The following is a 27,996-nucleotide window of genomic DNA, read 5'->3' as shown; positions in this document are numbered from 1 at the left end:
TCATTTTGGAGGAGAGACTAGTCTCGCTGTCTGACCAGAGGCCCTGTATTGAATGATCTCTCAGGTGAGCTCCTCAGCATTCTGCGCTTGCGTCTGTCGTAATCTTATCTGACACCTGGAATGACCAGGGAACCCCCAGAGATAGATTTACCGGATTCATCCACCAATCCAGTGAGTTGATTACCGAACTTGAAAGGGATAGTCTTCCATCCAGGTGACCTCTGAGCTGTCTGTCTGCTGTCAGGATCTCCTGCTGTAGACGTCTGGGATGAAACTGGGCCCACTGTACTGCTGGGATACAAGATGTCATCGTACCCAATAGAGACATTGCATTTCTCAAGGTCATGGATGGATTGCTGATTAAGCGTGAGATGAGAGAATTGATCCTCAATTTCTTGTTCTCTGGCAGAAGACAAGTCTGGTTCTCTGAGTCTAAAATGAGACCCAAAAAGGACTGAACCTTTTTTGGTTCTAGTCTCGATTTTTCGAAATTTAAAATCCATCCCAAACCATTTAGACTGGCCATGACTTCCGCCAGAACCAGTGCACAGAGTTGTTTTGATCTGCCCACCACCAAAAAATCGTCCAGGTAAGGGATAACTAGAATATCCTTCTCCCTTAGATGTGCCGTGACTTCCAGGATAATCTTTGTGAAAACCCTTGGAGCCATGGAGATGCCCAAGGGAAGAGCTGCAAACTGAAAATGCTTTATCTGCTTGTCGAAATGTACAGCTACCCTCAGATACTGCTGGTGTGCAGGAAAGATTGGGACATGGTAGTAAGCGTCCTTCAAATCGAAGGACGCACATGTAACACTCTGGAAACAACATCTTTATGGCCGATTTTATTGACTCCATCTTGAATGGCCTGGCCTGTAAATTAAATGGTTGTTCAGCTTCTTCAAGTTGACAATGGTTCTGAAGGAGCCATCCGGTTTATTAGGAAGAGAGTTGAGTAAAACCCTCTCCCTTGCTCGGGTACTGGTGTTTCTACTAGAACCCCCTTCACAACCAGAGTGAGTACTCCCTGCTGCAGGGCCATCTTTTCTCTTAGGCCTCTGGGGGCTGAAATCCTGACTGTGTCTCTGGGAATGGTTTTGAATCCCAACTTCAGCCCCTTCCCGATTATCCCTAAAATCCAGGCCGTGGATGAGATCTTTTCCCGGGTGGGAAGGAAGTGGGTCAACCTTCCTCCTACCTGGGGAGGCCCGTCACTTAGGGGCTTTTTTTTTTACTATCGGAGGATGGACCCCCGAACATGATGCCTCTGTTATTCGGCTTCCTGTCTCTCCAACTACTTTGGTCTCAGGATAATTTGCTCCGATTATATTCCCTTTTCCGAAAGGAGGTCTTATACTGGGGAACAGATACAGTAGGAAACCTGTGTTTCTTGTCCACGGCCTTATCCAGGATGTCATCTAAGGCCTTTCTGAAAAGAAAGTCTCCTTCACATGGGATAAAGCAGAGTTTTGATTTTGACAGCACATCTCCTGGCCAGCTCTTGAGCCTTAACGCCCTAAGGGCTGCATTGGAAAGGTTTGATGACCTGGCAGCCAGCCTAACTGAATCTGTCGATGCATCAGCAAGGAATGCAGCCGCTCAATGCATAAGAGGAAGACCCGACAGAATTTTATCCCTAAGGACATTCCATTTGATCTGGTCCTCTAACTGCTGTAGCCAGATCATCATAAATATGGCGGTGCAGGTGGCCGCCACTGCCGGTTTCAGAGCCCCCGATGAGGACTCCCAGGCCTGTTTAAGAGCGGATATTTGAGGGCCCCCAAATCCTCAAAAGGCAGTGTGGCTCTTTTCAAGGACTTCGAGATGGCCACATCAATTTTAGGGGTTTTGTCCCACTTAGCTGCGTCCTCCCTCTTCAAAAGGGTACCTCCGCTTAGAAGAAGACAGCTGGCCCTTCCTCTCTGGTTTTATCCACTCCCTATCTATAAGAATCTTGATCCTCTCATTAACTGGGAATGTGCTTCTCTTCTTCTGATCTAAGCCCCCGAACATAACATCCTGAACTGTTCTGGGAGCCTTGGCATCAGCAATACCCATGGTTACTCTAATAGCTTTGACTAATCTTTCAATATTGTCAACCAAAAAACATGGCCTACACCTTCCATCATCATCCGAAGACTCTGATGAAGACGATGACGAGAGGTGAGAGGGGGAAGGAGATTCCCTCGCGATATGGGACTCTACTGATTCTTCGAGTCAGAGGTAATTCGTTTCTGCTTTCTCTTCTTACGTGAGGTCAAGTTCTTTAAGGAATCCCTGACCTCCATCTGGATTAAGGTTTTTAAATCCATAAAAAAGATATAGTTTTCTGGATACAATCAGACCACAAGTTCTTAGCATAGGAGCTGGGAAGGCTAACTTTACATAACGCACATTCTTTATTCTTATAACTACTCTTTTTAGGTTCCTAGCAACCAAAAAGAAACGAAAAGAGAAAAAACAGAAGAGCACATTACTAAGGTGAACGTCCACGAAGATCACTCACCACACTGCCGTTCAGACTAGGGTACCGGAGGCGGTGGTTGCCGTTCACATGAACGCTCCCATCTGGCGGAGGTGGACTCTCGAGATGATTTCTTCTGACCGGTTCTGCCGGTACTCGTAGAGCCCCCACTGCTGTGGCTCTGATGATGACCGTTGCTTCGGTTGTCTCACATTCAGCTTGAGCTGTTTACTCTGTTTAGGCGGTTGTGGCTGCTACTGTTCCTCCTGCTCCTCCTGCTCATGATGAAGGGGATGCAGACACTGTCATCTTGTCCGCTTCCCATCCATCTCTAAAAAGCATACGGGAGCTCCACCTCCTTTGGGGCCCTCCCCTTCCGACGGCAGCGTGCGCTCTCTACTTTCTTTCCTTTCTTTTTTACTTTCATTCTTTTTTCTTTTTATATATATACATATTATATATATTAGCCAGCTGGCGCACTACGCCACTGAATCCCTTCTGCGCGTGCGTAAACCCAGCGGCTCCCAGCGCGCTTGCGGACGGGGATGCGACATGTTGAATCGCACCCAGAGCATGCGCAGACCCGGGCTTCCTGCGCACTCGTGTCAGGCCGCGACGCGACCCCGCGCAGCCCGGACTTTCAGCGCACTAGGTCCCGACGCGATCCTGAAAGTGCGCAGACCCGGAAGGCCTGCCTGCCGGCGCACTCAGCCACGGACCTCCGTGGGTGTTTAGCCCTGGCTGCAGGACCCGGCGCATGCAGGAGAGGACCCCGGAAGGCGCCCCCCTCCCCCCCCCCCCCGCAGGCCCAGGTACCAGCAAGATGGGGCTGAGAACAGAGGTCCCATCTGCTGAGTCTTCACAGTCTCCAGGCCGCATCGATCCCGGGATCCACGTTTTAGACCCCATGATTAGGTAAGCGAGGCACCACCTAGAGAGGCTCCCATCAAGGACAGGAACCAACGCGCTGCAAGTAAACCATCCGTTCACTCAAGTGTGTATGGATAGAGTAACCTTAAGATCAGACCCGGCCTATCTTCCAAAAGTAGCCTCCAAATTCCATAGGACACAACCTTCCTTCTTTCCAGATCTTAGAAATTCAGAGGAACAAAAGTTTCACACTTTAGATGTAAAGAGGGTATTAGTCCAGTATTTGGAGGTGACGAAGGCCTGGAGGAAAAGTGACACCTTATTCATCTCATTTCAGGGGGCTAGAAAAGGGCTTAAGGTTACGAGGGGACCATAGCTAGGTGGGTCAGGGACACCATTGGTTTAGCGTACTCCTCCAGCAATCTGCCAGTTCCAGAGAACCTGAAGGCCCACTCCACCAGGGCTGTAGCTGCTTTCTGGGCTGAGAAGGCGAATGTGCCCATCGACATCATATTTAAGGCGGCAACTTGGTCGTCCCCCTCTACATTCTACAAGCATTACAGTCTTGACCTTTCCTCTTCTACTGATCTGTCCTTTGGGAGAAAGGTGTTGCAACGGTGATTCCTCCCTCTGGTGTCTGATCTCTCCAAATCTCTCAGGTGGTGCTGTCATGGGAGAAGGGGAAAAGATCCTAGTTACTTACCGGTAATGGGATTTTACAGAGCCCATGACAGCACCCTATTAATTCCCTCCCCTCTATCACTTATGGTGTGCACTTCTAAGGGTGTTTCATAAAGAAATGTTTTGGTGGTAGTTGTGTACTAACCTATTTTTCAGAGGCCCTCTCATGCTCTGAGACAAAAACTGATGCGGAAGAGAGGTACCGCCTTTTTATTCAGTAGATTCCTGTCCTTGGTGGGCAGATACTCTCTCTCAGGTGGTGCTGTCATGAGAGAAGGGCAAAAAAGCGATCTTCAGGTCGGTGCGATTACAGAGATAGCAGATTTATATAGTTTGTGTTTGGCTGCTATCACACACTAAAAAAACACTTATTTTAATATATTTTTTTTTGCATTTTGAGAGACATAATTTTTCCATATTTCTACTCACAGTTATGTTAGAGCTTTCTTTTTGCAGGACGAGTTGACGCTTTTATTGGTACCATTTTTAGGCACATGACTTTTTTATTGCTTTCTATTCCGATTTTTGGGAGGCAGAATGAACAAAACCAGCAATTCAGGAATTTTTTTTATGAAATTCAGCGAGTGGCTGCGAGTTGCAGCTTTATTCTTCAGGTCAGTATGATTACAGCAAAACCACATTTATCTATTTTTTTTTTATGTTTTTGCACTTTCACACAAACTATTTTTATAAAAAAATTACTTTTGCATCGCTTTATTCTGAGCTATAACTTTTTTTTTTTTTTTGCAGATGGAGCTGTATGGCAGCTTATTTTTTGCGGGACAAGATGAAGTCGTTTTCAGCTATACCATTTTTATTTACGTTTGTCTTTTTGATCGTGTTTTATTCCACTATGATGAAAAGGCATAGTTTTTTGCCCCTTTTTTCTTTACAGTGTTCAATGAAGGGGTTAACTAGTATGACAGTTTTATAGGTTGCGTCATTACGGACGCAGCACTACTGAATATGTGTTTGTATTTATTTATTTATTTTTTAACATAAAAAGACTTATGTTTAGGTAAAATTTTACAATACACATATACATAAACACATATACATACACACATATATATATATATATACATATATATATACATATATATACAGTACAGACCAAAAGTTTGGACACACCTCATTTAAAGATTTTTCTGTATTTTCATGACTATGAAAATTGTACATTCACACTGAAGGCATCAAAACTATGAATTAACACATGTGGAATTATATACTTAACAAAAAGTGTGAAACAACTGAAAATATGTCTTATATTCTAGGTTCTTCTAAGTAGCCACATTTTGCTTTGATGACTGCTTTGCACACTTTTGGCATTCTCTTGATGAGCTCCGGACCACAGGAAATGCTCTTCCAACAATCTTGAAGGAGTTCCCAGAGAAGCTTAGCACTTGTTGGCCCTTTTGACTTCACTCTGCGGTCCAGCTTACCCCAAACCATCTCAATTGGGTTCAGGTCTGGTGACTGTGGAGGCCAGGTCATCTGGCGTAGCACCCCATCACTCTCCCTCTTTGTAAAATAGCCCTTACACAGCCTGGAGGTGTGTTTGGGGTCATTGTCCTGTTGAAAAATAAATGATGGTCCAACTAAACGCAAACCGGATGGAATAGCATGCCACTGCAAGATGCTGTGGTAGCCATTCTGGTTCAGTATGCCTTCAATTTTGAATAAATCCCCACCAGTGTCACCAGCAAAACACCCCCACACCATCACACCCTCTCCTCCATGCTTCACGATGGGAACCAGACATGTAGAGTCCATCCGTTCACCTTTTCTGCGTCGCACAAAGACACTGTGATTGGAACCAAAGATCTCAAATTTGGACTCATCAGACCAAAGCACAGATTTCTACTGGTCTAATGTCCATTCCTTGTGTTCTTTAGCCCAAACAAGTCTCTTCTGCTTGTTGCCAGTCCTTAGCAGTGGTTTCCTAGCAGCTATTTTACCATGAAGGCCTGCTGCACAAAGTCTCCTCTTAACAGTTGTTGTAGAGATGTGTCTGCTGCTAGAACTCTGTGTGGCATTGACCTGGTCTCTAATCTGAGCTGCTGTTAACCTGCAACTTCTGAGGCTGGTAACTCGGATAAACTTATCCTCAGAAGCAGAGGTGACTCTTGGTCTTCCTTTCCTGTGGCGGTCCAAATGTGAGCCAGTTTCTTTGTAGCGCTTGATGGTTTTCGCAACTGCACTTGGGGACACTTTCAAAGTTTGCCCAATTTTTTGGAGTGACTGACCTTCATTTCTTAAAGTAATGATGGCCACTCGTTTTTCTTTACTTAGCTGCTTTTTTCTTGCCATAATACAAATTCTAACAGTTTATTCAGTAGGACTATCAGCTGTGTATCCACCAGACTTCTGCACAACACAACTGATGGTCCCAACCCCATTTATAAGGCAAGAAATCCCACTTATTAAACCTGACAGGGCACACCTGTGAAGTGAAAACCTTTTCCGGTGACTACCTCTTGAAGCTCATCAAGAGAATGCCAAGAGTGTGCAAAGCAGTCAACAAAGCAAAAGGTGGCTACTTTGAAGAACCTAGAATATAAGACATTCTCAGTTGTTTCACACTTTTTTGTTAAGTATATAATTCCACATGTGTTAATTCATAGTTTTGATGCCTTCAGTGTGAATGTACAATTTTCATAGTCACGAAAATACAGAAAAATCTTTAAATGAGAAGGTGTGTGCAAACTTTTGGTCTGTACTGTATATATATTCAGTAGAAAGTGGCTGGATTGCTCCGCTGATGTATTTTATATAGACTGCTCAAAAAAATAAAGGGAACACTTAAACAACACAATGTAACTCCAAATCAGTGACACTTCTGTGAAATCTACCTGTCCAGTTATGAAGCAACACTGATTGTGAATCAACTTCTCCTGCTGTTGTGCAAATTGAATACACAACTGGTAAAAATGATAGGCAATTAGCAAGATACCCCCTATATAGGAGCGGTTGTGCAGGTGGTGACTACGGACCATTTCTCTGTTCTCATCCTTTTTGGCTGTTGTTTAGGTCACTTTTTCATTTGCCATTGCTCTCACCCCTAGAGGTACAGTAGCATGAGGTGGTGTCTACAGTACAACCCAGAGAAGTTGCTCAGGTAGTGCAGTTCCATCTAGGATGGCACATCAGTGCGAGCGGTGGCAAGAAGGGTAGCTGTGTCTGTCAGCACAGTGTCCAGAGCATGGAGCAGATACCAGGAGATGTGGAGGAGGCCATAGAAGGGCAACAACCCAGCAGCAGGACCGCTACCTCCGCCTTTGTGCAAGGAGGAACAGGAGGAGCACTGCCAGAGATATGGTAAAATGACCTCCAGCAGGCCACAAATGTGCATGTGTCTGCAGAAACAGTTAGAAACCGACTCCATGAGGGTGGTATGAGAGCCCGACGTCCACAGATGGGGGTTGTGCTCACAGCCCAACACAGTGCAGGACGCTTGGCGTTTGCCACAGAACACCAGGATTGGCAAAGTCGCCACTGGGGCCCTGTGCTCTTCACAGATGAAAGCAGGTTCACACTGAGCACATGTCATAGACGTGACTGAGTCTGGAGACGCTGTGGAGAGCGATCCGCTGCCTGCAACATCCTTCAGCATGACTGGTTTGGCAGTGGGTCAGTAATGGTGTGGGGTGGCATTTCTTTGGAGGGCCGCACAGACCACCATGCGCTCGCCAGAGGTAGCCTGACTGCCATTAGGTACCGAGATGAGATCCTCAGACCCCTTGTGAGACCATATGCTGGTGCGGTTGGCCCTGGGTTCCTCCTAATGCAGGACAATGCCAGACCTCATGTGGCTGGAGTGTGTCAGCAGTTCCTGCAAGATGAAGGCATTGAAGCTATGGACTGGCCCGCCCGTTCCCCAGACCTGAATCCGATTGAACACATCTGGGACACCATGTCTCGCTCCATCCACCAACGTTACCGTTGCACCACAGACTGTCCAGGAGTTGGCGGGATGCTTTAGTCCAGGTCTGGGAGGAGATCCTACAGGAAACCATCCGCAACCTCATCAGGAGCATGCCCAGGCGTTGTAGGGAGGTCATACAGGCACGTGGAGGCCACACACAATACTCAGCCTCATCAGGAGCATGCCCAGGCATTGTAGGGAGGTCATACCGGCACGTGGAGGCCACACACAATACTCGGCCTCATCAGGAGCATGCCCAGGCATTGTAGGGAGGTCATACAGGCACGTGGAGGCCACACACAATACTGAGCCTCATCAGGAGCACGCCCAGGCGTTGTAGGGAGTCATACAGGCACGTGGAGGCCACACACAATACTGAGCCTCATCAGGAGCACGCCCAGGCGTTGTAGGGAGTCATACAGGCACGTGGAGGCCACACACAATACTCAGCCTCATCAGGAGCATGCCCAGGCCTTGTAGGGAGGTCATACAGGCACGTGGAGGCCACACACAATACTCAGCCTCATCAGGAGCATGCCCAGGCATTGTAGGGAGGTCATACAGGCACGTGGAGGCCACACACAATACTGAGCCTCATTTTGACTTGTTTTAAGGACATTACATCAAAGTTGGATCAGCCTGTAGTGTGTTTTTCCACTTTAATTTTGGGGGTGACTCCAAATCCAGGCCTCCATTGGTTAATAAATTTGATTTCCATTCATGATTTTTGTGTGATTTTGTTGTCAGCACATTCAGCTTTGTACAGAACAAAGTATTCAATGAGAATATTTCATTCATTCAGATCTAGGAAGTTTTATTTGAGTAGTCCCTTTATTTTTTTTGAGCAGTGTATACACACACACACACATACACACACACACACACACACACACACACACACACACACACACACACACACACACACACACACACACACACACACACATAGTTAAATGAAAACGCTTCCTGTTTGCCTCCGGAAGCACCCAAGTGAGTAGAAACCCTACAATATATACATATATAGTGGTGGAAATAAGTATTTGATCCCTTGCTGTTTTTGTAAGTTTGCCCACCGACTAAGACATTAACAGTCTATAATTTTAAGGGTAGTTTAATTTTAACATTGACAGATAGAATATCCCCAAACAAAAATGAAGAAAATCACATAGTATAAATTAGATACATTTTGCAGTGAGAATTAAGTATTTGATACGTCTGGCAAACGACACTTAAGGCTGTGTGCCCATGATGCAGATTCAATGCATTTTCGCGGTGGTATTTCCGCCGCGGAAATGCATTATAATCGCTTGTTAAGATGTCTGCCATGTTTTCCAATGATAATCCGCATGTGCTGTGCAAATGCTGCGGAAATTTCCGCTGCGTATTATCAATGCGGAAAAATCTGCAGCACAACCAATTTGGGAGCGATTCTGTGGCGAAATCGCGCCCATTGACTTGCATTGAACCGCACAATATCCGCACGTATACATGCGGATATTATGCGTTTCAATGCGTGGATGGTACCCAGGTTGGGAGAAGAGGAGACTCTCATCCGACCCGGGAACCATCGTACCTGCAAGTTAAAAAATAAAAGAAAATATTCATACTCACCTCTCCGGCGGCCCCCGGTCTCCTCCCGACGGAGATCCTCTCTCCTCGGATGCCAGCGGTGTACTGACAGGACCTGTGGTGATGTCATTTAGTCAGCTGATGGTCACGTGACCGTCAGCGGTCGCGTGACCGTCAGCTGACTAAGTGATGTCACCGCAGATACTGCCAGTACACCGCGACCGCCGAGGAGAGAGGATCGCCGCCGGGAGGAGATCGGGGGCCGCCGGAGAGGTGAGTATAAGGCTTTTTTTTTCTTTTTAATTTACACTAGATGCACGATTTGAAGCAGAAATCTCCTCATAAGTTGGTCTCACAATATAAATGCATGGCAGTTGCATGGATTTATATTCTATGACCAACCTGTCAAGCCCTTTTCCAAGTGATGCTTAAAATCGCTTGGAAAACCGCTTTAAAAAAACGCATGCATTAACGCATGTAAAAATGCTTGAAAAAAAGCATGTAAAATCCACATGCGTTTTTTCTGCCAAGGAGACGCAGAAATGCTCAGGAAATTTCTGCTTCAAATCTGCATCATGGGCACATACCCTTGGTGACAAAACCCTTGTTGGCAAGCACAGCAGTCAGAATTTTGGTCCACTTCTGTTTGCAGATCATTTCTAAATCATTAAGATTTTGGAGGCTGTTGCTTGGCAACTTGGAGCTTCAACTCCCTACATAAGTTTTCTATGGGAAGGTCTGGAGACTGGCTAGGCCATTCCATGACCTTACTGCGCTTCTTTTTGAGCCAGTCCTTTGTTACCTTGGCTGTATGTTTTGGGTCATTGTCTTGCTGGAAGACCCAGCCACGACCCATCTTCAAAGCTCTTACTGAGGGAAGGAGGTTGTTGGGCAAAATCTCACGATACCTGACCCCATCCATCTTCCCTTCAGTACGGTGCAGTCATCATGTCCCCTTTGCAGAAAAGCGCACCCAAAGTATAATGTTTCCCCCACCATGCTTCAAGATTGGGACAATGTTCTTATGGTTGTACTCATCCTGCCTCCAAACACGTGATTTGAGTTAATGCCAAAGAGTTTAATTTTTGTCTCCTCTGACCACAGCACCTTCTCCCAATAACAGAATCATCCAGGTGTTTATTGGCAAGCTTGAGCAGGGGGACCTTGCAGGCACTGCGGGATTTTAAACCTTTAAGGCGCAATGTGTTACCAATGGTTTTCTTGGTGAATGTGGTCCCAGCTGCCATGAGATCATTAACAAGTTCCCCCCGTGTAGTTTTAGGCTGATCTCTCACCTTCCTCATGATGAAGGATACTCCACAAGGTGAGATTTTGCATGGTGCCTCAGATCGATTTTGGTTGACAGTCATTTTGTATTTCTTCATTTTCTTACTATTGCAGCAACAGTTGTCTCCTTCTCACACAGCGTTTTACTTATGGTTTTGTAGCTCATTCCAGCTTTGTGAAGGTCTATGATCTTTTCCCTGACATCCTTAAAAAGCTCTTTGGTCTTGCCCTTGTTGTAGAGGTAAGAGTCTGGCTGATTAATTGAGTCTGTGGACAGAAGTTTTTTTATACAGGTGACTATGTAAGACAGCTGTCTTTAATGCAGGTAACGAGTTGATTAGGAGCGTCTAACCGGTTTGTAGGAGCCAGAACTCATAATGGTTTGTAGGGGATCAAATACTTATTTTTCACTGCAAAATGGAAAAAAAATTCTAATTTACACAATGATTTTCTTAATTTTTTTTTTTGGGATATTCTCTCTCTCAATGTTAAAATTAACCTACACTTAAAATTATAGACTGTTCATGTCTTTGTCAGTGGGCAAACTTACAAAAACAGCAAGGGATCAAACACTTATTTCCCCCACTACATAGATATCTATATATATACACACACACACACACATACATAAACACATACGTATATATATATCTTTTTTTATTATTTAGGTTTTTTTTTTTTCATATTTTTGCAATTTTTTTTTTTTTTTTTAACTTTTTTACTTAGTCCCTCTATAGGACTTTCACTTTGATCGCAACTATAAAGCATTGTAATGTATATACATCTGTTTTTAGGTAAACTGGTCCACACGCAAACACACTCACGCACAAACACATGCAGTCACGCACACACACAGTCACGCACATACACAATCATGCACATACACTCAGTCACACTACGCACACATGCAGCCTACACACGCAGTCACGCACACACACGCACGAGCAGGCATGCACACACACGGTCATACACACATGGTCATGGACATGCAGTACCGCATAAAAATGCAGACTAGCACATATACGGGTTGAAGAATTGTGTACACACACACACAAACATATACAGACATGTACAAAGACACATACAGAAAAACATATTTTAAGACATACACAAAAATACAAATAAACAGACCTATCACACATACATAGATTAACACAATCATATATGCACACACAGACACTGTCACACATGCATATGCCACTTACCTTCCCCTGGCTTGGCTCCCGTGCAACGCCTCTCCGGTGGTAAGCAGCAGTGGAGGGCACACTGCGTGACGTCACTTTAGCAGACACGGCTGCGCACACGGCTGCATAGGATAGCTGTGATGCGGCCGGGATATGTGCACCTCTTTGGCGGGGCACACTACATGATAATGAGGGCAATCTGGGCATGGGTCCTTCCGGAGCCTCGGGTGGTAGCCCAGATTGCCCTCATTATAATCCCCCATGATTGCAAAGGCTTTTTAACTGTCAGTTATGCACTGACACACAAGCTTGTCAGACCATGCTCTAAACATGATCTAACAAGCTTGCTAGCCCTGGTGACCCGGATGTTGTCATCACGACGTTGGGTAATCATGGCAACGATTGAGCCCAAGAGATGACGTCACGGGGGGGCCTATCGGAAAACAGAGGGAGCCCCTCCCTCTGTCTGCCTTCCAAATGATGCAATCAATATAGATGGCAGCATTTAGGGGGCTAAACTGCTGGGAGCTCCTGGCAGTGAGCCGGATGTCAGCTGTCAGATTCGCTCTACACCAGACAGCAATCGTGCGCACAGCTGTGCGTGCAAAATCGCCAGGACATATCCATACATCTAAGGTCGGGAAGTCCTTCCCAACCAGAACGTATGGATACTTTTAAGGTTGTGAAGGGTTTAGTGTGACATATGCCCAGTTTAATCATTTGTGATTGATTGGAGTCACTTTTCTATCTGTGCCTTTCATTCTATGACATTTTTTATGACACATTCTTCAAAATGGCTCATGCGGTTTATGAATTCTATACAAATAACAGCACAAATCTAAAACACACAAAACACATTGCCAAACATTGGCTGAAGTGGTGTAAAAAATGCCATGAATAGACACTGTAGAAGTGTCTATTCATTTTAACCCCCATCTGGATGTCCACACTGCATGTTCAAAGCGGACTCAGGAGTAACTGCTGAGTGGGAAATTTATAACTTTTTCTAATCGCTGTTAAAAAGGACCATTTACCAAATTTTTCATGTTGAAATGGACACCCAATACAATAGTGACTGCAGAGTGGAATAACTGTTTTGTTTAGATTTGTCTTCCTCATTGAGGAGATACCAGCTATTAAAGTATTTGACACTTAATGAGTTAAAAAAAATAGCTTAGAGCAGATTTTTCAGTTTGGGTCATGTGTGACTGACAAGTCTGATCTCCTTGACTAACCTCTGGCATGATTAGAAAGTGACTGGAAAGAAGAGCACAGATAGTTACATAATTATAAAAGTTTAACATAGATTGAAAAAAAGACTATCACCTACCAACCAGCAAGAATTCAGATTCTCACAGACATGTTAGTTTTTCTTTAACAAGCCCTTCTACCCTGCATTCATTACCTGAATAAAAGACACCTGTCCACACACAATCAATCACACTCCAACCTCTCCACCATGGCCAAGACTAAAGAGTTGTCTAAGGACACGAGGGACAAAATTGTAGACCTTCACAATGCTGGGATGGACTACAGGACAATAGGCAAGCAGCTTGGTGAGAAAGCAACAACTGTTGGCACAATTATTAGAAAATGTTAGAAACACAAGATGACTGTCAATCTTCCTTGGTCTGAGGCTCCTTGCAAGATCTCGCATCGTGGGATAAGGATGATTCTGAGAAAGGTCCAGAATCATCCCAAAACTACATGAGAGGGCCTGGTCAATGACCTGAAGAGAGAGGTGATCACAGTCTCAAACATTACGGTTATGAACAAACTACGCCATCATGGATTTTTTTTAATGCTGCAGGGCACGCAAGGTCCACACCATCACATGTCCAGAAGTTCGCCAATGACCATCTGGATAATCCAGAGGAGGCTTGGGAGAAAGTCATGTGGTTAGATGAGACTATCGCAACTTTGATACTCTATACAAATTCCGCCAATAGTTGAACACTTCAGCAGAAAATTTGCTGAGGCATACAACCCCCAAAGGGACATCTGTATAGATGAATCTCTGGTTCATTTAAAAGGGAAGCTAGAATTCCGACAATACTCACCCAGTAAGAGAGTAAGGTAAGGAATTAAAATGCACAAGCTGTGCGAGAGTACGTCAAGGTACAGCCACATACTTTAGGTTTACGAGGGGAGGAACACCCGTATTGATCCACCTAAATGCCCCCCATGTCCTGGGAGTGAGTGGGAAAATTGTGTGGGAATTGGTGCACCCACTGCTGGATCAGGGTTATCACCTCTACACCAGTATTCCATTCTTTAAGACCCCTTCTGCCAGATGTACTGTTGCATGCCGCACTGTGCGAAAAAAAATCTAAGCCGCTAATTGGGCAACTGCTGAGAAAGGGCGAAAGCAGAGCCCAATGCAGCGACAACATTCTGGTTGTCAAATTTAAGGACAAGAGCGATGTCCGTATATTGACTACAATATACCCTGATAATAGCTCCCCTGTCACTGTCCAAGGTACCACAACAGAGATCTTAAAGTGCACCTGTCAGCAGGATTGTGCTTCGTAAACCACATGCACTGTCAGGTGGGCGCCGTTACACTGAGTAAAATGATACCTTTGTTGATGAAATCTGTCCAGTGTTTTTTTTTTATAATCTTTACTTTCATTTCTGACATAATGATATGTGCTCTGCTTATGTATTCAGGTATCCCTATCTCTGCCTTCTGATTGGTCACTGTGCTTTCAGTGACCTGCCTACTATTTCAAATACTGCTTGTGAAATTACACATGCAGTGTTTACAATATTACGCAGGTCACTGAAAGCCCAGTGACCTGTCAGAAGGCAGAGATAAAAAATACACAAATACATAAGCAAAGCACTAGAGCACATGCATATCATTATGTCAGAAATGAAAGTAAAGATTAAACAAGAACCACTGGATGGATTTCATCAACAAAGTTATCATTTTAGTCAGTGTAACGGCGCCCACCTGACAGTGTATGTGGTTTACTAAGCACAATCCTGCTGACAGGTGCGCTTTAAAGCCAGATTGTATCCTGGATTATATTAAACATTCGTGGGGGTGCAGATCTCTCAGATCAGGTCCTGAAACCATACAGTGTCATGCAAAAAAAACAAAAGTATGGTACAAAAAGCTGGCTGTGCACATCATACAGATGGTACTGAATAATGCCTCTGCGCTGTTTTGATCTGCAGGCAATATGGGGACCTTCGTTCAGTTTCAGGAGGCAGTTATCAAGGCCTTAATGTTTGTCAGAAAGATGAGGGTCCCTGTACTTGTGATACTGATGGTGCCCGTAATGTACCAGGTCAACATTTTCCAGCAGAGGTTCCCCAAACTGAGAGGAAGGGAAGAATACAGAAAAGCTGCAGAGTATGCTCCAGAAGGGGAATACATAAGGACATAATTTAATTTGCATAATCGTCCCAATTCTCTCGGATGAGAAAATCTTAGGCTGGTGTCATATTAGCGTATAGCATTCGCTGCGATAAGCCAATTACACTCGGCTCAATCTCTACTGTGAGCAGAGTGTCATTTCACTGTGATCCGATCCTCTCGTATGCGAGAACTGCATCACAGGTGGGGAGAAGAAGAGATTAATTCCTCCATTGCCTGCCTCTGCATATATCGGACATCTGACATCAGAGTCCAATCAGATGGTTTGCACGCACCCACTGACTTTAAGGGGTGTGCACTGTGCGAGATACGCTGCCGAATCGGCGTAAGAAAAAAAATCGTAAATCTGCTCTGCCTCATTGGTCAGAGTGCAATGCGAGATTTTTTTCCTCGTCATCGCGAGCAACACCTTAAACTGATGGTAAATGGTAGCCAGATACAGCTGTCAATATTTAAAATGATTCTGATTAACTACATATACAAGTTCAGCTGTTCTAGTAGGATTTTCCTGCCTTTTTCTTTGTCGCATTTTACAGCAAAAGGTCAGTAAACACCTAACAACACAGCAAAGGGATCTCATTTTTGAAATTATGTAAATAGGATATGTGCTGCCAAAAACAAGAACGAAGCAAAAGTCAACCACTGGAACAACGCTACATATAAATCTACAGGCCTGGACTATATTGATTGTTTGACGTAGAACAGAGGATAGATCAAATTGAGAAGAACGACATATAACGAACAAAAGGTAACTCTTTGATATTGGGCAGATATTTGCACTGCGCACTTTACTATTTCTAGGAGATCTTAATATGGGTTATTTAGCCCCTGAATAGGTGTAAACCACTATATACATACAGTACTCTCAATGATTATGTGATATCCGTTTGTGGTGCCTTGTATGGTTCACCATTTATCTATTTGTGGTCACTATAGACTTTAAGTGCTCTTTGTCTTTTACATAATTTATAGTAATAAAGCTTACTGTATTTTTTACCGAAACAGAACGCTTGTATTAGCGATCAATCTGTCCCTGGTACTGTTTTGTCAGCCTCTGTAAACAGAACACTAAACAGCTATTAAAAAGCTGACAGTAGATCAGGGTTCGTTTAAAGGCATGGATTAGCCTGTCTAAATGGACCATTAGACATTTAACATTTAATGTATAAATTTCAGTGCTGCTTACTGTTATTGGCACCTCTTCATTTTTTTTCATAGACTGTACAATATCTTCAGAAATAATTGGAAATGTACTAAAGTTATATCCTCAGGATTTTTAAATTAGTGAGCCAAACTAATACATCAATAAAACATTGTTTTTTAACTTCCATGTTGCAATTTCAAAGAAGAAACAGAATAAACAGCATGTGCAGCAATAAAGGCACCCCTAATTAATACTTGGTTGCACACCCTTTGGCATTGGTGACAGCCTCCAAACGTTTCTTGTAGCCATCTATAAGCTTCATGCACTTCTCAGCTGGAATTTTCTCCCACTCTTCCTTTTCAGTTTGTTCAAGCTATTGAATGTTTGCAGGGTTCTTTTTTTCCAATGGCAGATTTCAGCTCACCCCAAAGATGTCCAATGGGATTGAGGTCTGAACTCATTGATGGCCATTTTAAAACAGTCCGTTTTTTTCTTTTTTCAACTATTCCTGTGTACTTTCGGATATGTGCTTTCGGATGTGTGCTTTGGATCATTATCTTGCTGGAGGACCCATGATCTTCGACTCAAACCACGTTTTCTTACACTGGGTAGGACATTTCACTCTAAAATCTCTTGATAATTCTCTGATTTCATGAACCCTGTAATACGGTCAAGGCCTCCAGTACCGGATGCAGCAAAGCAACCCCACACCATTATGGACCCTTCACCATGCTTAACTGTTGGTAAGGTGTTCTTTACCTTATACACTTCATTGCACCATCTGTAAAAAAAACTGTTGCTTTTTATTGTCAAAAAGCTCTATTTTTGTTTTATCTGTCCACAAAACATTATCCCAGAAGGATTGTGGTTTGTCGGGGTACTCTTTGGCAAAGATCAGTCGTTCCTTTTTATGCCTTTTCTTCAGCAATGGTTTCTTCCTTGGCCTTTGCCCATAAAGCTCTGCTTTGCTTTGTGTGTGGCGTATGGTACTTGTTGAAACTATGACCTCAGACTGTTCCAGGTTGGCCTTCAGGTCTTTAAATGTTTGACGTGTTTTTTTTCCACCATTCGAACCAACCTTCGAATACATTTCTTTTCAATTTTCCTCTTTCCCCACATCCAGAGAGATTCTTGATGGTTCCATGCTGGGCAGACTTCTTAATAACATTGCGCACTGTTGAAACTGGGATACCAATATCTTTGGAGATGGCCTTATACCCTTAGGAATTCTTGTGTTTGGTAACAATAGCAGTTCTGATGTCCTCAAACAGCTCCTTTGTCTTCACCATTGTGACTAAGGAACAGGGCCTACCATGTGGCTTTTTAAAACACTGAAATTATCATTCATTGGCTAATTCATGTCACATGGGCACCGACAATTTATCACAAGTGAATCTCTTATGATTTACCACACGCGAGTCAAAATGTGTTACCATACTAAAATTAATGTAAAGTGTGCTAATACCAGTGACACCGCAAGCTTTAGGTTTTTCTATTTTCTCTTCCATTGTTTTTTGTTTTAAATTGTTTATCATTTGCTCTTTTGTACTTAACATGAGTGCTCTACACAACAAAACTGTTTCACTTGATTCATTTTTTCAGAAGATATTACACATTATGCACTTAAACTTCAAGGGTGCCAATAACGATGAGCAGGACTGTAAGTATTAATAGGGAATTCTAACTGTAAAGGATTTTAAGCAATTAATAATAAAATTAAAAATATACTTTTATTTACCTCTTTGCATTAATGGAGATGGTTGATTTAACAGTGTTGCTAGCCCATGGTATATTGCGCCTTGTTTTGCCACTTCAAGTGTGACAACTGAACCTGTTCTTGTCATAAGTTCAGCAGCCCTGGTAGATAACAAGAAATGTTGTAAGTGGAGGTTGAGGCTTTATTAAACAGATTTTTTTATGTTACAACACAAGGCTAGGCTCACACTTATATAGTATTCCAACAATGTTTTTGTGCATGTCTGAAAAAGACTAATTCTACCAGGATGAAGCTACACATTATACACAGTGACTCCATTGGCTTCATTCAAGTGATTGGCTCTGTTGGATTTCCCATCCAAATCTGCATACAACAGTATTCTGATGTAGTGCCTATCATAGAGAACTATACAGCTGTGCTCAAAAGTTTACATACCCCTACAGAATTTTTGCTTTCTTGGCCTTGTTTCAGAGAATATGAATGATAACAAAAAACTTTTTCCCCACTCATGGTTATTGGTTGGGTGAAGCCATTTATTGTCAAACTACTGTGTTTTCTCTTTTTAAATCTTAATGACAACCAAAAACATCCAAATGACCCTGATCAAAAGTTCACATACCCTGGTGATATTGGCCTGATAACATGCACAGAATTTGACACAAATGGGTTTGAATGGCTACTAAAGACAACATCCTCCTGTGACCTGTTTGCTTGTAATAAGTGCACAAGTGTGTAAAGGCTCCGTCACACTAAGCGATGCAGCAGCGATCCCAACAACGATACGACCTGTCAGGGATCGTTGCTGCATCGCTAATACATCGCTGGTGAGCGGTCAAACAGGCAGGCTCACCAACGATGAGGGAAGCAGCGACATCGTCCACGATGTCTTGCTCCTGGTTACCAGCCTGCTGCTGAAGCAGGAGCAGGCTGGTAAACATCGGGTTACTAGGGGCACACGCGCACTTAGTAACCCGATGTTTATCATGGATACGACTCTGCTAAGGTGAACGGTAACCTCCCGCGCACCGTAGCAGAGTGGTATCCATGGTAAACAGCGGGTTACTAAGTGCGCGTGTGCCCCTAGTAACCCGATGTTTACCATAGTTACCAACCTGATCGCTGCTCCCGCTGGTCACACACAGCGATGTGTGCTGTCCAGCGGGAGAGCAACGACCAAAAAATGGTCCAGGACACTTTGCAGCGATCAGCGACCTCACAGCAGGGGCCTGATCGCTGCAAAGTGTCACACATAGCGACATCGCTGGTGAGGTTGCTGTTGCATCACCAAAACCGTGACACAGCAGCAATCTCGCTAGCGATATCGCTATGTGAGACGGGGGCTTAAGTGTGAACCAAATCTATGTGGACATGGAATAAAATTACCCCAACATACTGCTTGTGAAATTATAGTCTCACAGGTAACAAGTGTGGTAATCTTCACCAAGTCATTTCACAGGAGTAAAGTAACTGAAAGAAACAATTGTTTTCAATTTTCAAAAATCTAACACCATATTTGTTTTGTTCTAACAGATTCTGTTACTTTTCTCTGGCATCACAAAATATGTGAAAAATGGCAAAAATGTAGCATATTGTAAATTGAAAAATTAAATTGGTCCATTGATCCTTCACTGACTTGCCTCCTATTTTACATGCATCTAGTAGAGGGGGGCTAGGTAAAATAGGAGGCAGGTCAGTGAAGAATCAGTGAGCTGTCATAAGAGCATGCAGATGAATATGTAAGCAGAGCACCAGATAGAGCGCCCCCCACAGGCCGCCCCGGAGCATGAGCATGTCATCTCCAAACTGAAAGTAACAATTACACAAGAACCAGAAGACAGATTTCAGCAACCCAGGTATCATATTAATCAGTGTAATGTCACCCACCTGACAGTGTATGTAGTTTACGGAGCATAATCCTGCTGACAGGTGCGCTTTAACTTAATCTACCAGCAGTCACGCGACATTGACTGCGGCGGTCACATAAACAATCAGCAGCTGTAAGTTTTTAGTTATTTTATTTTGTTTTGCTGCTGCATTATTAAGTTGTTTTCCAGTAGTGGACAACCCCTTTAATACATTGAAAAACCTTGTGAAATAGTTTTCCTACACATACACCTTTAATGGCAAAATATTGTAAACGCTTCACTAGTATTACCGTTCTTGAGACAGCCCCACCAAACTTCTTCCATCCACACTAAGTAGTTGGTCTCCTGCTGCAAGACGCCCATCCTAGAATTTGAGAACAAAAAAAAAAAAAAAGTCAAAACAGGCAATTCTCCAAAAATTAATATTTGGGTTTCTGTTCTATGTTTGCATGGCGCAATATGTGGAGCCATTTGACATTTCAAATGTTTTGTTCTTTACAATCACATACTACAGGACGCTTTCTACAAAGTGCTGCAATTTGTCTATTGCATGACACTGTGGACATACACTTATATGTAATATCTAGAACAGTTATATAGATATGTCTTTATTATTAAATCTATTATCTCCACAGTTCTGCTGCAGGAATGCGTTCACCAAACTATTTTTTTTTTCCAAAACTTTACCAGTAATTCTCCATTCTGATTTTCTTCCATCAGTCAGTGAAACAATTTGGTAACCCTGCATAAAAGAGGCGGCCTGTGTGCCTCCTTTAGAAGGACGTCTGTCAGGACACACTGAGTTTGCAGTTTTGCAACAGTTAGACAGTCACAAGTTGGAGACAACTGCGATAACTACTATCGCAAAACTAAGTGTCACCAGCTCACATGCAAGCATCTACAGACCTGCAGCCTATGATGCACTTGAATGCTGGTCTAAAGCCAGAAGTTGTCTCAAGTGCTTTAAAAACACAATCTATTTAAACAAGTCAACCATCTTTACTCAGTAACCTAACTCTCCCGTGTTCCCTAATCTCTCTCTCTCTCTCTCTATATCTATATCTATATCTATATCTATATCTATATCTATATCTATATATATATATATATATATATATATATAAAATCGTCTTATCCCGTCTGTCTGTCTTTCAGTCTGTCCAGAAAATCCCGCGTCGCTCATTGGTCCGGCAGCGGCCAATCAGCGACGCGGGATTTCAGAAAAAAAAAGATGGCGGCCGTTAGCGGCTCATCTGCGGGACGGAGATGCAGCCGGGAGATGACGGGCGCGAGGCGCTCATCTCCCGGCCGCTAGCAGCAGAAGGACCTCGACCTCCATGTGGCTAGGGTGTCAAGGGAGGATCGGGGAGCGGCGCCGCCGGTCGGGATACTTCTGCTGCGAGCAGCCGCTCATCTCCCGGCTTCTCACAGCGGAAGTAGCCGCACAGGCAGCGGCGCTGACATCCATGCAGCTAGGGTGTCAAGGGAGGACCGGGGAGCGGAGCTGCGGGTCGGGATACTTCTGCTGCGAGCAGTCGCTCATCTCCCGGCTTCTCGCAGCGGAAGTAGCCACACAGGCAGCAGCGCTCCCTGGTCCTCACCAATACGATTCACTGATTGGTCGCGGTCTCCAGCCGCGACCAATCAGTGATCTTGGCGCAAAAGTTAAACACCGCTGTGCTGATTGGTCGCGGCCGCTGCCCGCGACCAATTAGCGATAAGGGCGCCACATTTAAATAGAGGCCGCGACCAATCACCGATTTTGGCGCCAAATTTATACAACGCTCTGCTGATTGCTCGTGGCCGCCAGCCGACCGCGACCAATCAGCTAGATTGGCGCAATATTTAAACAACGCTCTGTTGATTGGTCGCGGCCGCCAGCAGACCGCGACCAATCAGCGAGATTGGCGCCAAATTTAAACAACGCTCTGATCTCCCGACGGCAAGTGTGAACGGAGGACCGAGGAGCGGCGCCGCCGGTCGGGATGCTTCTGCTGCGAGCAGCCGCTCATCTCCCAGCTGCTCGCAGAGGAAGAACCCGCACAGGCAGCGCAGCTCTCCAGTCCTCACTAATATGACACTGATTGGGTGCGGCCGCCGGCCGCGACCAATCAGCGATATTGGCGCCAAATTTAAACACCGCTTTACTGATTTGTCGCGGTGGCCAGCCGCGACCAATCAGCATTATTGGCGCCAAATTTAAACCCCGCTCTGCTGATTAGTCGCAACCACCGGCCGTGACCAATCAGCGATATTGGCGCCAGATTTAAGCAACGCGTCGCTGATTGGTCGCGGTGGCCGGCCGCGACCAATCAGCGATACTGGCGACAAATTTAAACACCGCTCTGCTGATTGGTCGTGGTTACCGGTTGCGAATAATCAGCATTATTGGCTCTAAATTTAAACCCCACTCTGCTGATTAGTCCCGACCGCCGGCCGTGACCAATCTGCGATGTAGGCGCCAAATTTTAACACCGCTTTGCTGATAAGTCACGGTTGCCGGCCTCGACCAATCAGCGATTTTGGCGCCAAATTTAAACATTGCTCTGCTGATTGCGCCCGGTCGGCCGCATACATATTGTAGAATACCCGATGCGTTAGAATTGGGCCACCATCTAGTTCTATATATTATTCAGAATCTGCTCCCTCCTATTCATCTGTCTCCACATCCTCCATGCGTATGATAACAGCACTTAGATACTGGTTGATGACCGGATGATGAGGCTTCATATGAAAATCCCTATTATAATGGCTGGACCTGAGATAACAAGCACTTTCACCTACTGTGTCCCCCTATTTCCTTGTAGATTGTAAGCTTGCGAGCAGGGACCTCACTCCTAATGTAACTGTTCACTCTCACCTTGTATTGAATTTATTGTATGTACATGTCCCTGCTTAATTGTAAAGTGTTGCGGAATATCTTGGCGCTATATAAAAAAAATTATTAGAATTACTATTATTATTAAGAGCTCATTCAGAAGTCCGATAGTCTCGTACGAGTGCTATCTATGTTTTTCATGGATAGAACTTGCACCTGTAACAGTATATGGAGCTATTCAAATGTCCATGATTTTTCACGGACAAAACTGTCCATGGAGAGATGTTCGATTTTAATTCAAGAAGTGTCGGATCAAAATCGGCGATGCAAAGGTATGAGTATGTGAGAAAAAAATAAATAAATAAATCAACATACGAGTTTACTCCGATTTTCACAGACTGTCACATGAGAGAAGAGGGAGAATTTTTTTTACCTCCATGTACGAGAAAAACTGATGAGTTTGATCAAAGTGTGGTCCAAGTGCCATCAAACTCTGATCAAAATAATCAGTCCATTTTTTGTTGAGCGAGAGAGAAACAGATGTCTGAATGAAGCCTAAGCAGTTCTGTTCTTTTGTGTTTAAATACTTTGGGGGAAACTAAGGAGCATGATTACAGTATTCTAGGGACTTAGGACTCCATGATTAGTATTTATAGAGAAAATACAGTATATATTTTTCAAAGAGGTCTGCTCAAGGCATATTCCAAACAATTCCATAAAGCCTTTCAAACTGAATATAGACAATTCGGGGTTATGCAAAATGGAGGTCAGGAGACTGTATTTTTTACTATTAAAGGGAACCTGCCACCTGACTCATCCTATCCGAACTCACGGGCAGTATTAATCAGTTTGGCTGCGTTGTTTCAGGGAAAACAACCTTAGAAAAGCTGGCCAGGGACTAAGCATCTCAGATGACTAATCGAAGGCAAGTCCCTGGAGGCTTCTTCCTGCACCACTTCACTGAAAAGTGTCTCATTATGTATATGAATAGGGAGAGACATGTCAGTCAACGGTATCTGTGTGGGAAGAAACTGCCAAGGACCCATCTCAGACAAATCATCTAAAATACATAGTCCCCTGGCACTATTTCTAAGTTTGTTTTCTCTGAAACGCCACAGTATTTTAGAGTAAATCATAGACTGCTGCAATAATGCAACCAAACTGTGATTCATGTCATTTGGGTAGGGCAGCGAGAACCAGATGAAAGTGTCGCTTTGCACAGTACTTTTAGAATAATTTCACCATGAGACAGTCTGATGATTACTGCACGCAAGTCCTACGAAATCAAAATCTAATAGCGGTAAAAAAGCTAGGCTTTTATTTATAGCAGTGAGTAATTTCACAATGGGGCCTGTAGTTTTAAAGGGAACCTGTCATGTCCGGTCTACTATGTAAACTGCCCCCATTGCGGTGTTAGTGATGCAATGTGCATCACTAACATGCATTTTCCATTAAAATTGGCGCTAATATAATGAGTATATAGCATTTCATACACTTATATCCTACCTGCTTGTTTAGTCATAGGGGTGTGATCCTCACATTCAGTCAGGGGTAGTGCCGCATTCATCCAGGGATGGCGCCACCAATGTATTTGAATTTTGCTCCCGGCTCGCGCTTAAGTATGGGGCGCTTGTGCAGTATGATACGGCCAGGCAGTAAAGTTTGCAGCGATGGGAGCCGCGCATGCACTGTGACGAGCAGCTCCGGCCGCACACAGTGAAGCTGGAAACTTCACTGCGCACGCTCGGGGAGCCGCTCGTCATAGCGCATGCGCAGTGAAGCTGGGAACTGAAGAGCCTCACTGCGCATGCACAGGGAGCCGCTCTTTACAGAGTATGCGCAACTCCCAGCGCTGCAAGCTTAACTGACTGGCCATGTGATACTGTGCAAGCGCCCCATACTTACTTCAGCGCAAGCTGGGAGCAAAATTCAAATGCATAGGCGGCGCCAGCCCTGATTGAATGCGAGGATCACACCCCTATGACTAAACGAGCAGGTAAGATATAAGTGTATAAAATGTTATATACTCAATATATTAGCGCCAATTTTAATGGAAAAAGTGTGTTAGTGATGCACATTGCATCACTAACAACTCAATGTTGGCAGTTTACATAGTAGATAGTACATGACAGGTTCCCTTTAACACTAATCCAACCGTGAAGATGTTAAGAGTTAAAACGCAAAAAAAACATTTATTAAAAAAAAAACATGCATGTCCGCCATAGTCCCGGGAATCCGCTGTAGTCAACCGAATGCACCATAGTCCACAAATGGATCTACATGGCTTTTTTAATATAAATTGGTGAACCAGGGAAAGTGTGAGGGGGTTTTGTTTCAAATAAACTGTTCTAGTGTGTGTTTATTTATTTTTCATTATTGGGTTAATACTGGGAGCGTCTGATAGACACCTCTCCATTACTAACCCCAGGACTTGATGCCAGCTGTGATTTTTGACAAATCATAGTAGACATCAACCCCAACTACTATTACCCTGATTGCCACCACACCAGGGCATCGGGAAGAGCCAGCAACGCGCCAAAATTGGCGCATCTAATGTGATGCGTGATGTTTTTTTAAATTATTTTATAAGTTAGTTAAACAAGGCTAAACACCCTTTAACACCACATGAAAGACATTAAACGATGCAAGTTTATTATATGTAGGGAACGTGTGAAATTATATACAGGACATCTATTCAATCTCATCTTTTCTATATACCTAATCTATCTGTCCTGAGGGTTCAGGCTGTGATTTTTCTGTACTTAGCTGATGAATTTTCGTGGTTCCTTTGAGATGTGTGCATAAAAATCGGACGGCACAAGCATGGTCCTTGTGCTGTCCGATTTTGTTCTTGCACCCATTGACTTGTACTGGCAAGACTTGTCCGATATACGCATGCAATTGCAGCATGATGGAGATTTTTTCCTCAGTCTGATTATAGCTGAGGAAAAACTGACAGATGAGTACTGACTCACTGACTAACATTGGTCAGAGTGCAATATGATACTTTCTTGCATTGCACGTATTATACGCCAGTATGAGCGAGCCCTTATACTGAAATGAAAAGGATGGTCACAAAATAGGTCGAAAGTACACTGCTGCCGAGTGAAAAACCATATTGTACTACTCAAACTGGAATGGAGTATTTCTAAGCACTAACACCATCACATCCAGAATGGGTGCTAAATATGGAGTGAATTGAATGAATAATATATGGTCTCTAAAAAGTTCAATGCTGAAGTCACTGATTGACTGCAGCAGCAAAGTGCCTTTCCTGATGGAAGAGAAAGCAAGAAAATGGGTGAAAGAAGCTGTGCGGTGCTGTGTACTGTGTAATGAGGACACAGTCTGATCATACCACAGCTCCTGGGTGGGGGAAAGAGTATACAGACATTACAGCAGGGGCTCACAGCTGATTATTTTTGTGAGATAAACCATTTCATTGCCTGTCTTTAAAAAATGCTTTATCTCAAAGAATCAATCATTTGTGATCCCATGCTGTCCTACGTCTGTATTCTCTCTTTGCTTCCCCCTTGCAAAGGAGATGTGGTATGATCAGACTATGCTCCGTGCACAGTCAAACAACCATTACACGGCACACAGCAGGTGCACATTTATAAGATGTGCAGCACAGGAACATTGTGGAAATTATTATTATTTCAAGATCTATTGACTAAAATGAAGTCTGTTAATGGGACAAACTCTTGAACCTAATTATTATTGTGAATATCTTTAACAAATACAAATGAAGATGCAAGCATGCCGATGCTGCAGAAGAGCACCAACAGATGAGCAGCTACATGATGAGGTCACCTCGCCATACCATACTGCTGACGTCTCTGCAGCACCATACAGACGGTAAAGAAGTGGAAAATAGTACGTTCTCCAGAAAGAGCTGAAGGTTCCAGGGACTTTTAAGTTAGACTGGAGATGGGGGGTCAGTATACAAAGGAAGGAATAATGTGGGGATACATTACCAGGGTTTCAGTGTACAGAGGAATGTACAGCATGGAGGGCGCCACGTGGACAGAGTGGAAATCATAGCTCTTAAGGCAGTATCAGTGTGTAAGATGGAAAGCTTACAGTTTCTAACACCAGATGGTGTGGCAGTTATGGTTCATATGGGATGGACGGTGTGGCGGTCATATAGTTCATAAAGTGAAAATGTGTCCCAGATACTGTTTATAAGGGAGGATAGCGTGAACGACAGTTCATAAGCGGGGAGGTCACATTTCATAATGGAGAAAGGCGTGGAGATAATATTCTTTAGAAGATGATAGCGTGGAGGCCATGAATCCTAAGAGGGACCATGTGAAGATGATTTTTTTTCAGAGCACATGGTTAAGGGCGATTAGTTATTCAGGGGCACAGGATAGGGTTTATTAAGGACACAGCATGCGTAGATTCAGGGGGCACTGTACGGAATGTGCAGGAAAAGTTGTGGCGAATCTCCTGTGGTCTTATTGGAACCATATGCATTTTTTCTCCCTGCCAGGTCTTTTGACAAGTGCTATAAGTATCTGCCTGCATCTGGTTCTGCAGTCACAGTCACCACTGAGCAACTATTTTATTCACAATATTGGATGAAAATAAGTTACATTTTAAAAGCTTGAGCGAATGGACCCTCTCTTAAGCTCAGCCGGGCCATGCCCCATCCTTTAGTGGCATCATTTGTCAATTCTATAACAATTATCAAATTATTTTGGGGCAAAGTGGATATATTTATGGGTACAATTGTGGCTCATTAGCATGCATTAAAACCTGGCAGCACTATAAAATGAAAATTAAATAATATACAAACCACTTCTGCAGCTCCTCCTTTCACAACTGATTTTATGTAGATGCCAAGCTTATCTTGTCCTGCACCCTGACAAAAGAAAAACAGTGTGTGCTTTAATATGTTGTACTTTCATTACTCTTGAAAACTATGAATTTTAACAGCTTGCTCCCAAGATAAAAATAAAGCAAACGAAAAACTTCTGTGCAACTTACCTTAACATTTATAAAAAAAAACAACTTTATCGTATAGAAAAAAACAATTGTTTTTCATCTGTATTTACATCCATATTAAATACATATGGTATTGAT

At 43.7% G+C, this 27,996-nt stretch overlaps 1 protein-coding gene across 26 annotated transcripts in view; it reads right to left on the bottom strand.

Annotated features, from left to right (window-relative positions):
- Window positions 1-27,996, bottom strand: part of AFDN (afadin, adherens junction formation factor) — a 504,890-nt gene that overhangs the window by 176,820 nt on the left and 300,074 nt on the right. For all 26 annotated transcript variants that reach the window (XM_073671547.1, XM_073671557.1, XM_073671558.1 and 23 more), the window contains 3 exons: window positions 27,710-27,775; window positions 20,381-20,454; window positions 18,247-18,365 (listed from right to left, as the gene is read on the bottom strand). In XM_073671547.1, coding sequence (XP_073527648.1) covers window positions 18,247-18,365; window positions 20,381-20,454; window positions 27,710-27,775 — 259 coding nt within the window. The remainder of the gene's footprint in view (window positions 1-18,246; window positions 18,366-20,380; window positions 20,455-27,709; window positions 27,776-27,996) is intronic.

Source organism: Phyllobates terribilis, unplaced genomic scaffold (assembly GCF_046119375.1).
Source record: "Phyllobates terribilis strain yellow unplaced genomic scaffold, ASM4611937v1 Scaffold_3__8_contigs__length_932513732, whole genome shotgun sequence".
In the NCBI taxonomy this organism is placed as follows: Eukaryota; Metazoa; Chordata; class Amphibia; order Anura; family Dendrobatidae; genus Phyllobates; species Phyllobates terribilis.
The sequence above is the reverse complement of the archived record's forward strand: the minus strand, read 5'-3'. Positions and strand labels throughout refer to the sequence as shown.